Source organism: Oncorhynchus mykiss, chromosome 4 (genome assembly GCF_057628025.1).
Source record: "Oncorhynchus mykiss isolate SJ-2025 chromosome 4, ASM5762802v1, whole genome shotgun sequence".
NCBI lineage: Eukaryota > Metazoa > Chordata > Actinopteri > Salmoniformes > Salmonidae > Oncorhynchus > Oncorhynchus mykiss.
This window is the reverse complement of record NC_143025.1, coordinates 2,569,726-2,585,947: the sequence shown is the minus strand read 5'-3', so window position 1 is coordinate 2,585,947 and position 16,222 is coordinate 2,569,726. Positions and strand designations below refer to the sequence as shown.

At 40.3% G+C, this 16,222-nt stretch overlaps 2 protein-coding genes across 2 annotated transcripts in view; one reads left to right on the top strand and one right to left on the bottom strand.

Annotated features, from left to right (window-relative positions):
- The window catches only part of lctlb (lactase-like b), a 33,319-nt gene extending 20,271 nt beyond the window's left edge, over nt 1-13,048 (top strand). The window contains exons 11-15 of the mRNA XM_036968825.2: nt 2,083-2,209; nt 8,317-8,516; nt 9,188-9,251; nt 11,309-11,353; nt 11,576-13,048. Of these exons, the coding sequence (XP_036824720.2) occupies nt 2,083-2,209; nt 8,317-8,516; nt 9,188-9,251; nt 11,309-11,353; nt 11,576-11,691 (552 nt within the window). The 3' untranslated portion in view covers nt 11,692-13,048. The remainder of the gene's footprint in view (nt 1-2,082; nt 2,210-8,316; nt 8,517-9,187; nt 9,252-11,308; nt 11,354-11,575) is intronic.
- zwilch (zwilch kinetochore protein) overlaps nt 8,544-16,222 on the bottom strand; it is a 41,766-nt gene continuing 34,087 nt past the window's right edge. The window contains exons 17-18 of the mRNA XM_036968821.2: nt 13,310-13,400; nt 8,544-8,702 (exon numbers count right to left, since the gene is read on the bottom strand). Coding sequence (XP_036824716.2) covers nt 13,315-13,400 — 86 coding nt within the window. The 3' untranslated portion in view covers nt 8,544-8,702; nt 13,310-13,314. The remainder of the gene's footprint in view (nt 8,703-13,309; nt 13,401-16,222) is intronic.

Here is a 16,222-nt window from a genome sequence, read left to right as displayed (position 1 = left end):
AGCAGTTATTTATTCAGACCCATAACCATTCAGATGGTGGTAGACTATAGCAGTTATTAATTCAGACCCATAACCATTCAGATGGTGGTAGACTATAGCAGTTATTAATTCAGACCCATAACCATTCAGATGGTGGTAGACTATAGCAGTTATTAATTCAGACCCATAACCATTCAGACCCATAACCATTCAGATGGTGGTAGACTTTAGCAGTTATTAATTCAGACCCATAACCATTCAGATGGTGGTAGACTATAGCAGTTATTAATTCAGACCCATAACCATTCAGATGGTGGTAGACTATAGCAGTTATTAATTCAGACCCATAACCATTCAGATGGCGGTAGACTATAGCAGTTATTAATTCAGACCCATAACCATTCAGATGGTGGTAGACTATAGCAGTTATTAATTCAGACCCATAACCATTCAGATGGTGGTAGACTATAGCAGTTATTAATTCAGACCCATAACCATTCAGATGGTGGTAGACTATAGCAGTTATTAATTCAGACCCATAACCATTCAGATGGTGGTAGACTATAGCAGTTATTAATTCAGACCCATAACCATTCAGATGGTGGTAGACTATAGCAGTTATTAATTCAGACCCATAACCATTCAGATGGTGGTAGACTATAGCAGTTATTAATTCAGACCCATAACCATTCAGATGGTGGTAGACTATAGCAGTTATTAATTCAGACCCATAACCATTCAGATGGTGGTAGACTACAGCAGTTATTAATTCAGACCCATAACCATTCAGATGGTGGTAGACTACAGCAGTTATTAATTCAGACCCATAACCATTCAGATGGTGGTATACTATATCAGTTATTAATTCAGACCCATAACCATTCAGACCCATAACCATTCAGATGGTGGTAGACTATAGCAGTTATTAATTCAGACCCATAACCATTCAGATGGTGGTAGACTATAGCAGTTATTAATTCAGACCCATAACCATTCAGATGGTGGTAGACTATAGCAGTTATTAATTCAGACCCATAACCATTCAGACCCATAACCATTCAGATGGTGGTGGGCTATAGCAGTTATTAATTCAGACCCATAACCATTCAGATGGTGGTAGACTATAGCAGTTATTAATTCAGACCCATAACCATTCAGATGGTGGAGGACTATAGCAGTTATTAATTCAGACCCATAACCATTCAGATGGTGGTAGACTATAGCAGTTATTAATTCAGACCCATAACCATTCAGATGGTGGTAGACTATAGCAGTTATTAATTCAGACCCATAACCATTCAGACCCATAACCATTCAGATGGGGGTAGACTATAGCAGTTATTAATTCAGACCCATAACCATTCAGATGGTGGTAGACTATAGCAGTTATTAATTCAGACCCATAACCATTCAGATGGTGGAGGACTATAGCAGTTATTAATTCAGACCCATAACCATTCAGATGGTGGTAGACTATAGCAGTTATTAATTCAGACCCATAACCATTCAGATGGCGGTAGACTATAGCAGTTATTAATTCAGACCCATAACCATTCAGATGGTGGAGGACTATAGCAGTTATTAATTCAGACCCATAACCATTCAGACCCATAACCATTCAGATGGTGGTAGGCTATAGCAGTTATTAATTCAGACCCATAACCATTCAGATGGTGGTAGACTATAGCAGTTATTTATTCAGACCCATAACCATTCAGATGGTGGTAGACTACAGCGGGGTCCTCTAGTCCTATATTATTCAAGGATGTCATTAGAATGATGAAGATGAGGACAACGAAACGTATTTCATTTAACTGTTGAAATCGAGGAAGGAATGAAGCAACAATAGAGAAAGAGGAGGGTAGGCTAATAACATTTGGGGAAATATTATGAAAAGGTATATATGCGTCAGCCTACTAATTAAACAAATAGACCCTATTATATTTCACAATTAAAATTAAATTCGCTAGTCTATACTTTTCGGCCGCATTTGCAGCACCAGGATCACGTGTTCTCTTCTTTTTAAAAATATTCAACCCTAGTTCAGACTGAGGATGACAGGAGTCTAAACTGACCGTCATGCTGACTTCTGTCTCTGTGTAGGCCCAGTACCGAAACCCGATGATCTACGTGACAGAGAACGGGGTGTCGGAGAAGATCACGTGTACTGAGCTCTGTGATGACTGGAGAATACAGTACTACAAGGACTATACCAACGAGATGCTGAAAGGTATCACTATTATACTGTAATATAACATATTTAACAGTATGTATATATATATATATATATATATATATATATATATATATATATATATATTTAACAGTATATATTACATAACATATTTAACAGTATATATATATATTACATTATAACATATTTAACAGCATTTGGGACAAGGCTAGCCTAAAACCATTTGAAACTGAACAAAAATATACATAACATAGTGTTGGTCACGTGTTCCATAAACACATAAAGCTTATATATATATATATATATATTGTTTAAAATGTTGACCACAAATTTGTTTAAATCCTTGTTAGTGAACATTTCTCCTTTGCCAAGATAATCCATCCACCTGACAGGTGTGGCATATCAAGAAGCTGATTAAACAGCATGATCATTACACAGGTGCACCTTGTGCTGGGGACAATAAAAGGCCACTCTAAAATGTGCAGTTTTGTCACACAACACAATGCAACGGATGTCTGAAGTTTTCAAAGAGTGTGCAATTGTTTACTGCAGGAATGTCTACCAGAATTGTGGCCTGATAAATTGAATGTTCATTTCGCTACCATAAACGGCCTCCAACATCGTTTTAGAGAATTTGGCAGTACGTCCAACCGGCCTCACAACCGCAGACCACGTGTAACCACGCCAACCCAGGACCTCCACATTTGGCGTCTTCACCTGCGGCATGGTCTGAGACCAGCCACCATGACAGCTGATGTAACTGTGAGTTTGCACAACCAAAGAATTTCTGCACAAACTGTCAGAAACCTTCTCAGGGAAGCTCATCTGCGTGCTCGTCGTCCTCACCGGGGTCGTGACCTGAATGCAGTTCAGCGTCGTAACCGACTTCAGTGGGGTAATGATCACCTTCGATGGCCAATGGCAACGCTGGAGAAATGTGCTCTTCATGGATGAATCCTGATTTCAACTGTACCGGGCAGATGGCAGTTTATGGTGTTGTGTGGGCGAGCGGTTTGCTGATGTCAACGTTTTGACCAGAGATCCCCTGGTGACGGTGGGGTTATTGGTATGGACAGGTATAAGCTATGGACAACGAACCAAATGGCATTTTATCGACTGTCGTGCCATTCATCTGCCACCATCACATCCTGTTTCAGCATGATAATGCACAGCCCCATGTTGCAAGGATCTGGACACAATTCCTGGAAGCTGAAAATGTCCCAGTTCTTCCATGGCCTCCATACTCACCAGACATGTCACCCATTGAGCATGTTGGGGATGCTGTGGATCGACATGTTGGACAGCGTGTTCCAATTCCCACCAATATCCAGCAACTTCACACAGCCGTTGAAGAGGAGTGGGACAACATTCCACAGGCCACAATCAACAGCCTGATCAACTCTATGTGAAGGAGATGTGTGGTGCTGCATGAGCCAAATGGTCACACCAGATACTGACTGGTTTTCTGATCCACACCCTAACCCTTTTTTTAAGGTATCTGTGACCAACAGATGTATATCTGTATTCCCAGTCATGTGGAATCCATAGATTAGGACCTAATGAATGTATTCCCAGTCATGTGGAATCCATAGATTAGGACCTAATGAATGTATTCCCAGTCATGTGGAATCCATAGATTAGGACCTAATGAATGTATTCCCAGTCATGTGGAATCCATAGATTAGGACCTAATGAATGTATTCCCAGTCATGTGGAATCCATAGATTAGGACCTAATGAATGTATTCCCAGTCATGTGAAATCCATAGATTAGGACCTAATGAATGTATTCCCAGTCATGTGAAATCCATAGATTAGGACCTAATGAATGTATTCCCAGTCATGTGAAATCCATAGATTAGGACCTAATGAATGTATTCCCAGTCATGTGAAATCCATAGATTAGGACCTAATGAATGTATTCCCAGTCATGTGAAATCCATAGATTAGGGCCTAATGAATGTATTCCCAGTCATGTGAAATCCATAGATTAGGGCCTAATGAATGTATTCCCAGTCATGTGAAATCCATAGATTAGGGCCTAATGAATGTATTCCCAGTCATGTGAAATCCATAGATTAGGGCCTAATGAATGTATTCCCAGTCATGTGAAATCCATAGATTAGGGCCTAATGAATGTATTCCCAGTCATGTGAAATCCATAGATTAGGGCCTAATGAATGTATTCCCAGTCATGTGAAATCCATAGATTAGGACCTAATGAATGTATTCCCAGTCATGTGAAATCCATAGATTAGGGCCTAATGAATGTATTCCCAGTCATGTGAAATCCATAGATTAGGACCTAATGAATGTATTCCCAGTCATGTGAAATCCATAGATTAGGGCCTAATGAATGTATTCCCAGTCATGTGAAATCCATAGATTAGGACCTAATGAATTGATGCATGTTGAGTTGATATTTTTGTTCAGTGATGTGATGTTTTATTTGTGTGCGTGTGTTTACATAAACCTTAAATATATATATACACACATAAGGTAAACTTACTAATATGTACAGTTGAAGTCGGAAGTTTACATACGCCTTAGCCAAATACATTTAAACTCAGTTTTTCACAATTCCTGATATTTAATCCTAGTAAAAATTCAGTTTTAGGTCAGTTAGGATAACCACTTTATTTTAAGAATGTGAAATGTCAGAAAGATAGTAGAGAGTGATTTATTTCAGATTTGATTTTTTTTCATCACATTCCCAGTGGGTCAGAAGTTTACATACACTCAATTAGTATTTAGTAGCATTGCCTTTAAATTGTTTAACTTGGGTCAAACATTTCAGGTAGCTTCCACAAGCTTCCCACAATAAGTTGGGTGAATTTTGGCCCATTCCTCCTGACAGAGCTGGTGTAACTGAGTCAGGTTTGTAGGCCTCCTTGCTCACACACACTTTTTCAGTTCTGCACACACATTTTCTATAGGATTGAGATCAGGGATTTGTGATGGCCACTCCAATCCCTTGACTTTGTTGTCCTTAAGCCATTTTGCCACAACTTTGGAAGTATGCTTGGGGTCATTTTCCATTTGGAAGACCCATTTGCGACCAAGTTTTAACTTCCTGACTGATGTCTTGAGATGTTACTTCAATATATCCACATAATTTTCCTACCTCATGATGCCATCTTTTTTTTGAAGTGCACCAGTCCCTCCTGCAGCAAAGCACCCCCACAACATGATGCTGCCGCCCCCATGCTTCACGGTTGGGATGGTGTTCTTCAGCTTGCAAGCCTCCCCTTTTCCTCCAAACATCACAATGGTCATTATGGCAAAACAGTTTTATTTTTGTTTCATCAGACCAGAGGACATATATCTTCAAAAAGTACGATCTTTGTCCCCATGTGCAGTTGTAAACCGTAGTCTGGCTTTTTTAATGGCAGTTTTTGGCGCAGTGGCTTCTTCCTTGCTGAGCGGCCTTTCAGGTTATGTCGATATAGGACTCGTTTTACTGTGGATAAAGATACTTTTGTACCGGTTTCCTCTAGAATCTTCACAAGGTCCTTTGCTGTTCTTCTGGTATTGATTTGCACTTTTCACACCAAAGTACGTTCATCTCTAGGAGACAGAACGCGTCTCCTTCCTGAGCGGTATGATGGCTACGTGGTCCCATGGTGTTTATACTTGGTACTATTGTTTGTACAGATGGACGTGGTACCTTCAGGTGTTTGGAAATTGCTCCCAAAGATGAACCAGACTTGTGGAGGTCTACAATTGATTTTTTGAGGTATTTTGATTTCCCCATGATGTCAAGCAAAGAGGCACTGAGTTTGAAGGTAGGCCTTGAAATACATCCACAGGTTCACCTCCAATTGACTCAAATTATGTCAATTAGCCTATCAGAAGCTTCTAAAGCCATGACAATTGTCTGGAATTTCCCAAGTTGTTTAAAGGCACAGTCAACTTAGTTTATGTAAACTTCTGACCCACTGGAATTGTGATACAGTGAATTATAAGTGAAATAATCTGTCTGTAAACAATTGTTGGAAAAATGACTTGTGTCATGCACAACGTAGATGTCCTAACCGACTTGCCAAAACTATAGTTTGTTGTGTAGTGGTTGTAAGACGAGTTTTAATGAGTCCAACCTAAGTATGTAAACTTATGACTTCAACTGTATATATGTACTGTGCATTCAGAAAGTATTCAGACCTCTTGACTTTGTCCACATTTTGTTACGTTACAGCCTACAATGGATTAAATAAATCATGTTCCTATTCAATCTACACACCATACCCCATAATGACATCACAATACCCCATAATGACATCACAATACGTTACAGCCATATTCTAAAATGGCTATTTTTATTTATTTTTTAAAGCAGCATCATGCTGTGGGGATGGGAGACTAGTCAGGACCTCAGACTGGGGCGAAGGTTCACCTTCCAACAGGACAACGACCATAAGCACACAGCCAAGACCACACAGGGGTGGCTTCCGGAAAATTCTCTGAATGTGCTTGAATAGCCCAGCCAGAGGCCAGACTTGAACCCGATCGAACATCTCTGGAGAGACCTGAACATAGCTGTGCAGTAACGCTCCCCATCCAACCTGACAGAGATTGAGAGGATCTGCAGAGAATAAATGGGAGAAACTCCCCAGATATAGGTAGAGTCAAATACATACCAAATTGACATATTTCAGTTTTTTAAAAATGTGCAACAATTTCTGAAAACCTGTTTTTGCTTTGTCATTGTGGGGTATTGTGTGTAGAATGATGAGGGGGGGGACGACGACGACGATGTAATCCATTTTAGAATGAGGCTGTAACGTATTGTGAGGTCATTATGGAGTATTGTGATGTCATTATGGAGTATTGTGATGTCATTATGGGGTATTGTGTGTAGAATGATCAGGGGGACGACGACGACGTAATCCATTTTAGAATAAGGCTGTAACGTATTGTGAGGTCATTATGGAGTATTGTGATGTCATTATGGGTTATGGTGTGTAGAATGATGAGGGGGATGACGATGTAATCCATTTTAGAATAAGGCTGTAACGTATTGTGAGGTCATTATGAAGTATTGTGATGTCATTATGGGTTATGGTGTGTAGAATGATGAGGGGGACGACGACAACGACGTAATCCATTTTAGAATGAGGCTGTAACGTATTGTGAGGTCATTATGGAGTATTGTGATGTCATTATGGGTTATGGTGTGTAGAATGATGAGGGGGACGACGACGATGTAATCCATTTTAGAATAAGGCTGTAACGTATTGTGAGGTCATTATGGAGTATTGTGATGTCATTATGGGTTATGGTGTGTAGAATGATGAGGGGGACGACGACGATGTAATCCATTTTAGAATAAGGCTGTAACGTATTGTGAGGTCATTATGGAGTATTGTGATGTCATTATGGGTTATGGTGTGTAGAATGATGAGGGGGATGACGATGTAATCCATTTTAGAATAAGGCTGTAACGTATTGTGAGGTCATTATGGAGTATTGTGATGTCATTATGGGTTATGGTGTGTAGAATGATGAGGGGGACGACGACGATGTAATCCATTTTAGAATAAGGCTGTAACGTATTGTGAGGTCATTATGGAGTATTGTGATGTCATTATGGGTTATGGTGTGTAGAATGATGAGGGGGACGACGACGACGTAATCCATTTTAGAATGAGGCTGTAACGTATTGTGAGGTCATTATGGAGTATTGTGATGTCATTATGGAGTATTGTGATGTCATTATGGGTTATGGTGTGTAGAATGATCAGGGGGACGACAACAACGACGATGTAATCCATTTTAGAATGAGGCTGTAACGTAACACAATGTGGAAAAAGGTGAAGGGTCTGAATACTTTCCGAATGCCCTGTAGTTGGTGTCTAATGTCGATGTTATACTGTATCATACCTCGGTCTCAATAGGTCTTCCCTTTCAAAATGAAAAGGTTAAAACAATTAAAATAAAATACTGTAATTCCAAACAAAATGAGTACCTTTTGAATTGAATATGGTATTGACCCCCAAAACCCCGACTTAAAAACCGTGTGATGTACTTCCGCTTTTTTTGTTTTTGTTGCGACGACAGTGACGCGATTGCCGGCTTGACTTTCGAAACTTAAAAAAACAACAACAAAAAACCAGACGATCTTGTTCTCCGCTCTGTTTTTTTTAGCCATCAAAGACGGAGTGAACGTGCGCGGCTACACGGCCTGGTCTCTGCTGGACAAGTTTGAGTGGGACGAGGGCTACTCCGAGAGGTTTGGCCTGTACTACGTAGACTTCAGGAACAAGAATAAACCACGTTACCCAAAAGCCTCGGTTCAGTACTACAAACGCATCATCAGCTCCAACGGATTCCCCAACCAGAGAGAGGTGAGAGCACGGATCATTTACTAGATCCTCATTTCAGTTAGATCTTTAATACAATCATATAAAACACATCACAACAGCTTGATATTAAATATAAAACATGGAAATGTACATAGTTATACTGGTAGAAATGGATATACTGATATACGTTGCAAATAGAGCATTCCATATTCAGGTGAGGACATCATCCTGTAAAATATTGAGAAAGAGGGAGGGGGAGAGAGAGAGAGAGAGAGAGAGAGAGAGGGGTTGGGGAAGAGAGAGAGAGAGAGAGAGAGAGAGAGAATACATAATTAGAATATGATGTGTGTATTCTATATTAACCCTAAACCATCCTAGTGTGTATCCTATATTAACCCTAAACCATCCTAGTGTGTATTCTATATTAACCCTAAACCATCCTAGTGTGTATCCTATATTAACCCTAAACCATCCTAGTGTGTATCCTATATTAACCCTCTATATTAACCCTAAACCATCCTAGTGTGTATCCTATATTAACCCTCTATATTAACCCTAAACCATCCCAGTGTGTATTCTATATTAATCCTCTATATTAACCCTAAACCATCCTAGTGTGTATCCTATATTAACCCTAAACATCCCAGTGTGTATCCTGTATAACCCTAAACCCTCCCAGTGTGTATCCTTTATAACCCTAACCCATCGTACAGGTAGAGAATTGGAAGAGGAAGGCCACAGAGACCTGCTCTTCCAGTAACCAGCTCCTGGCTGCAGGTCAGTTCACATTAAAACATCCCCTTTAAAACACCCCTTTTAAAACATCCCTTTAAAACATCCCCTTTAAAACACCCCTTTTAAAACATCCCCTTTTAAAACACCCCTTTAAAACATCCCTTTAAAACACCCCTTTTAAAACACCCCTTTTAAAACACCCCTTTAAAACACCCCTTTTAAAACATCCCCTTTTAAAACACCCCTTTAAAACACCCCTTTAAAACACCCCTTTAAAACCTGTGTTCAATAAGAAGGTACTAGGTGTGGGGCAAAGAAATAAAGATTCAGCCTCGTATCACCTCCCTAGATTGAGTGATACAAAGAAAGTATGGGGGGCTAAACTTTCTATTGGAAGTTGAGGGCAGCTATGCAAACCGTTCTTAGTTATATAAATCACTGGTCAATTCGTATCCTATTACAATTCAATTCCAGCTAAATGACGATTATCAATACATCGTAGTAGCCTAATGATGAGTATAGGGAAGGTTTGAAGTAGAGCAGTGCCCTCCAACCCTGTTCCTGGAGAAAGACCCTCCTGTAGGTTTTAACTCCAACCCTGTTCCTGGAGAGAGACCCTCCTGTAGGTTATAGCTCCAACCCTGTTCCTGGAGAGAGACCCTCCTGTAGGTTATAGCTCCAACCCTGTTCCTGGAGAGAGACCCTCCTGGAGGTTTTAACTCCAACCCTGTTCCTGGAGAGAGACCCTCCAGTAGGTTATAGCTCCAACCCTGTTCCTGGAGAGATACCCTCCTGTAGGTTATAGCTCCAACCCTGTTCCTGGAGAGAGACCCTCCTGTAGGTTTTAACTCCAACCCTGTTCCTGGAGAGAGACCCTCCTGTAGGTTATAGCTCCAACCCTGTTCCTGGAGAGAGACCCTCCTGTAGGTTATAGCTCCAACCCTGTTCCTGGAGAGAGACCCTCCTGTAGGTTATAGCTCCAACCCTGTTCCTGGAGAGAGACCCTCCTGTAGGTTATAGCTCCAACCCTGTTCCTGGAGAGAGACCCTCCTGTAGGTTATAGCTCCAACCCTGTTCCTGGAGAGAGACCCTCCTGTAGGTTATAGCTCCAACCCTGTTCCTGGAGAGAGACCCTCCTGTAGGTTATAGCTCCAACCCTGTTCCTGGAGAGATACCATCCTGTAGGTTATAGCTCCAACCCTGTTCCTGGAGAGAGACCATCCTGTAGGTTATAGCTCCAACCCTGTTCCTGGAGAGAGACCCTCCTGTAGGTTTTAGCTCCAACCCTGTTCCTGGAGAGAGACCCTCATGTAGGTTATAGCTCCAACCCTGTTCCTGGAGAGAGACCCTCCTGTAGGTTATAGTTCCAACCCTGTTCCTGGAGAGAGACCCTCCTGTAGGTTATAGCTCCAACCCTGTTCCTGGAGAGATTTAGGCACCCGGATATATATATTACATTGACTTTATTAGTGTTATATATTATTATTATTATTATTATTATTATTATTATTATTATTATTATTATTATTATTAGTGGGATGGTACAGTATATTTCTATCTTGCCATGGGTCACGTGTCTCTGTGGATGAGATCTATCTGTCGTGTGTTACTGTCTGTGTGGCTTAGTGGCGAAGGGTCTGGCGTGCCTTGCTATGTGAAGTTGAACTCTTGGGAGGGCCTTTAAAATCGATCCTTTGTGCAGAGCTGCTTCGTCCTCTCTTAACCCCAGCAGCAGAGCATAAAGCATCCAACGGTTAAATCTAATCTTTGTATTGGAATTTGCATTCATTTCTATTGGTCACAAAGAGTAGGCAGAGTATTTCCTAGTCTAGGATATTTCGAAGAAGTCAAACACGTTGGATCCTGTCAAAAAAAGACACTAAAAACAGGGTGAGAACCAGCTTCATCTTGCTACAGATCAAAGAGTGAAAGCTGCTTTTGCCAAACAACAACAGTTGACAGTGAGTGACCGCTAATGATTGCTAGGTGAACTGCTAGCCGATGCTACTAGCCACGGCATTGGCACGGCACTTCTCAAATGGGTTAACGTGCCTTTTGTCTGGGTTCAACTCTCCGTAATGCTTCTGTCTCTTCATTAGAGGAACAACGAAGTACTGCTGCCAATATACTAAGACTTATACATGGTAAGAAAATTATTTATATATTATATTTAAAAATAAAAAAAGACTTGATACATGATTAGAAAACATTCATAACATGTAAGGTTATATTTTTTTTTTGGGGGGGGGGGGGGGGGGGGATGGTTAACCCTTTGAGTGCTGTGCTCTCTTGAGCCTTTATAAAAAGACTGCTTTAGTGTTAAAGTAATCTGTGTAAAATGGTTGATGTGCCGATGTGTGTTGCAGACCCCCTGACCAGCCATATGGAGATGGTCACAGAGGTGGTGGTCCCCACTGTGTGTACCCTGTGTATCCTCCTCTCTGCTGTCTTCCTCATGTTCCTGCTGCGGAGACACAACTAGATATACTACTACTACACGACTAGATATACTACTACTACACTACTAGATATACTACTACTACACAACTAGATATACTACTACTACACTACTAGATATACTACTACTACACAACTAGTTATACTACTACTACACAACTAGTTATACTACTACTACACAACTAGATATACTACTACTACACAACTAGATATACTACACAACTAGTTATACTACTACTACTACTACACTACTAGATATACTACACAACTAGTTATACTACTACTACTACACTACTAGATATACTACTACTACACAACTAGATATACTACTACTACACAACTAGATATACTACTACTACACAACTAGTTATACTACTACTACTACACTACTAGATATACTACACAACTAGATATACTACTACTACACAACTAGATATACTACTACTACACAACTAGATATACTACTACTACACAACTAGATATACTACTACTACACAACTAGATATACTACTACTACACAACTAGATATACTACTACTACACAACTAGATATACTACTACTACACAACTAGATATACTACTACTACACAACTAGATATACTTCTACTACACAACTAGATATACTACACAACTAGTTATACTACTACACTACTAGATATACTACACAACTAGTTATACTACTACTACTACACAACTAGTTAAACTACTACTACACAACTAGATATACTACTACTACACAACTAGATATACTTCTACTACACAACTAGATATACTTCTACTACACAACTAGATATACTTCTACTACACAACTAGATATACTTCTACTACACAACTAGATATACTTCTACTACACAACTAGATATACTTCTACTACACAACTAGATATACTTCTACTACACAACTAGATATACTTCTACTACACAACTAGATATACTACACAACTAGTTATACTACTACACTACTAGATATACTACACAACTAGTTATACTACTACTACTACTACTACACAACTAGTTAAACTACTACTACACTACTAGATATACTACTACTACACAACTAGATATACTACTACTACACAACTAGATATACTACTACTACACAACTAGATATACTACTACTACACAACTAGATATACTACTACTACACTACTAGATATACTACTACTACTACTACAACTAGATATACTACTACTACTACTACTACTACTACTACTACTACTACTACTACTACTACTACTACTACTACTACTACTACTACTACTACTACTACTACTACTACTACTACTACTACTCACATGCTTTATATAACCCCATGGACCTAGCAATTCCAACTTCTCAACCAGGTTAATGAAAAAAATTAAAGTTTGATGTGAAGTTAAATAAAGTCGTTTGTTTTATCCATAATATTTAGCTTATTGTACAGACCAGTCCATCAACTGATTCAGTTGAGACTTCCAAGGTAATGCACACGTTGACACGTTCACACACACACAGCGAGGACAGAAGAGTAGCGACATGGATGATGGGATATTTTCATTTAGAAACACTTCAAAATTGTGTTGTTTAAAAAAAATATATTACAAAAATAAACCATTAAAAAAATTCAAACATACTTTGATATGGTCTGTAGCGATGTTTGACTTACTGGAGCTAAGCAGCAAAGTTGACCAGGCTGCAACACACCATGGTGGTGAAGTAGGCAGCGTCCTCGCTGTCGCCGTTCACCGTCGTCTCATCTGCAACACATTTAACCTTTAATTGCAAAAAGGGAAGACTTCACAGGGAAATCCGTCTTTTGCAAGGGGAGCCTTGCTTCACAACAACAACAACAACAACATCTGAAAATACAAGAGCCTTCAGAATGTATTCACACCCCTCGACTTATTCCATATTTTGTTGTGGTACAGCCTGAATTCAAAATGTATTAAAATTGATTTCTCATCCATTTACACACAATACCCCATAATGAAAGTGAAAACATGTTTTTTTTTGTTGACATTTTTGCACATTTATTGAAAATAAAATATGGAAATATCTAATTTACATAAGGTATTCCCACCCCTGAGTCAATACATATTAGGATCACCTTTGGCGGCGATTACAGCTGTGAGTCTTTCTGGGTACGTCTCTAAGAGTCATTACAGCTGTGAGTCTTTCTGGGTAAGTCTCTAAGAGTGATTACAGCTGTGAGTCTTTCTGGGTAAGTCTCTAAGAGTCATTACAGCTGTGAGTTTTTCTGGGTAAGTCTCTAAGAGTCATTACAGCTGTGAGTCTTTCTGGGTAAGTCTCTAAGAGTGATTACAGCTGTGAGTCTTTCTGGGTAAGTCTCTAAGAGTCATTATAGCTGTGAGTCTTTCTGGGTAAGTCTCTAAGAGTGATTACAGCTGTGAGTCTTTCTGGGTAAGTCTCTAAGAGTCATTACAGCTGTGAGTCTTTCTGGGTAAGTCTCTAAGAGTGATTACAGCTGTGAGTCTTTCTGGGTAAGTCTCTAAGAGTGATTACAGCTGTGAGTCTTTCTGGGTAAGTCTCTAAGAGTCATTACAGCTGTGAGTCTTTCTGGGTAAGTCTCTAAGAGCGATTACAGCTGTGAGTCTTTCTGGGTAAGTCTCTAAGAGTGATTACAGCTGTGAGTCTTTCTGGGTAAGTCTCTAAGAGTGATTACAGCTGTGAGTCTTTCTGGGTAAGTCTCTAAGAGTGATTACAGCTGTGAGTCTTTCTGGGTAAGTCTCTAAGAGTCATTACAGCTGTGAGTCTTTCTGGGTAAGTCTCTAAGAGTGATTACAGCGGTGAGTGTTTCTGGGTGATCTCTAAGAGTCATTACAGCTGTGAGTCTTTCTGGGTAAGTCTCTAAGAGCTGTGAGTCTTTCTGGGTAAGTCTCTAAGAGCTGTGAGTCTTTCTGGGTAAGTCTCTAAGAGCTGTGAGTCTTTCTGGGTAAGTCTCTAAGAGCTGTGAGTCTTTCTGGGTAAGTCTCTAAGAGCTGTGAGTCTTTCTGGGTACGTCTCTAAGAGCTGTGAGTCTTTCTGGGTAAGTCTCTAAGAGCTGTGAGTCTTTCTGGGTACGTCTCTAAGAGCTGTGAGTCTTTCTGGGTACGTCTCTAAGAGCTGTGAGTCTTTCTGGGTAAGTCTCTAAGAGTGATTACAGCTGTGAGTCTTTCTGGGTAAGTCTCTAAGAGTCATTACAGCTGTGAGTCTTTCTGGGTAAGGCTCTAAGAGTCATTACAGCTGTGAGTCTTTCTGGGTAAGTCTCTAAGAGTGATTACAGCGGTGAGTGTTTCTGGGTGATCTCTAAGAGTCATTACAGCTGTGAGTCTTTCTGGGTAAGTCCCTAAGAGTCATTACAGCTGTTAGTCTTTCTGGGTAAGTCTCTAAGAGCTGTGAGTCTTTCTGGGTAAGTCTCTAAGAGCTGTGAGTCTTTCTGGGTAAGTCTCTAAGAGCTGTGAGTCTTTCTGGGTAAGTCTCTAAGAGCTGTGAGTCTTTCTGGGTACGTCTCTAAGAGCTGTGAGTCTTTCTGGGTAAGTCTCTAAGAGTGATTACAGCTGTGAGTCTTTCTGGGTAAGTCTCTAAGAGTGATTACAGCTGTGAGTCTTTCTGGGTAAGTCTCTAAGAGTGATTACAGCTGTGAGTCTTTCTGGGTAAGTCCGTAAGAGCGATTACAGCTGTGAGTCATTCTGGGTAAGTCTCTAAGAGTGATTACAGCTGTGAGTCTTTCTGGGTAAGTCTCTAAGAGCTGTGAGTCTTTCTGGGTAAGTCTCTAAGAGTGATTACAGCTGTGAGTCTTTCTGGGTAAGTCTCTAAGAGTGATTACAGCTGTGAGTCTTTCTGGGTAAGTCTCTAAGAGTGATTACAGCTGTGAGTCTTTCTGGGTAAGTCTCTAAGAGTCATTACAGCTGTGAGTCTTTCTGGGTAAGTCTCTAAGAGTCATTACAGCTGTGAGTCTTTCTGGGTAAGTCCCTAAGAGTCATTACAGCTGTGAGTCTTTCTGGGTAAGTCTCTAAGAGCTGTGAGTCTTTCTGGGTAAGTCTCTAAGAGCTGTGAGTCTTTCTGGGTACGTCTCTAAGAGCTGTGAGTCTTTCTGGGTAAGTCTCTAAGAGTGATTACAGCTGTGAGTCTTTCTGGGTAAGTCTCTAAGAGTGATTACAGCTGTGAGTCTTTCTGGGTAAGTCCGTAAGAGCGATTACAGCTGTGAGTCTTTCTGGGTAAGTCTCTAAGAGTGATTACAGCTGTGAGTCTTTCTGGGTACGTCTCTAACAGCTGTGAGTCTTTCTGGGTGAGTCTCTAAGAGCTGTGAGTCTTTCTGGGTAAGTCTCTAAGAGCTGTGAGTATTTCTGGGTGAGTCTCTAAGAGCTGTGAGTCTTTCTGGGTGAGTCTCTAAGAGCTGTGAGTCTTTCTGGGCAAGTCTCTAAGAGCTGTGAGTCTTTCTGGGTAAGTCTCTAAGAGCTGTGAGTCTTTCTGGGTGAGTCTCTAAGAGCTGTGAGTCTTTCTGGGTGAGTCTCTAAGAGCTGTGAGTCTTTCTGGGTAAGTCTCTAAGAGCTGTGAGTATTTCTGGGTGAGTCTCTAA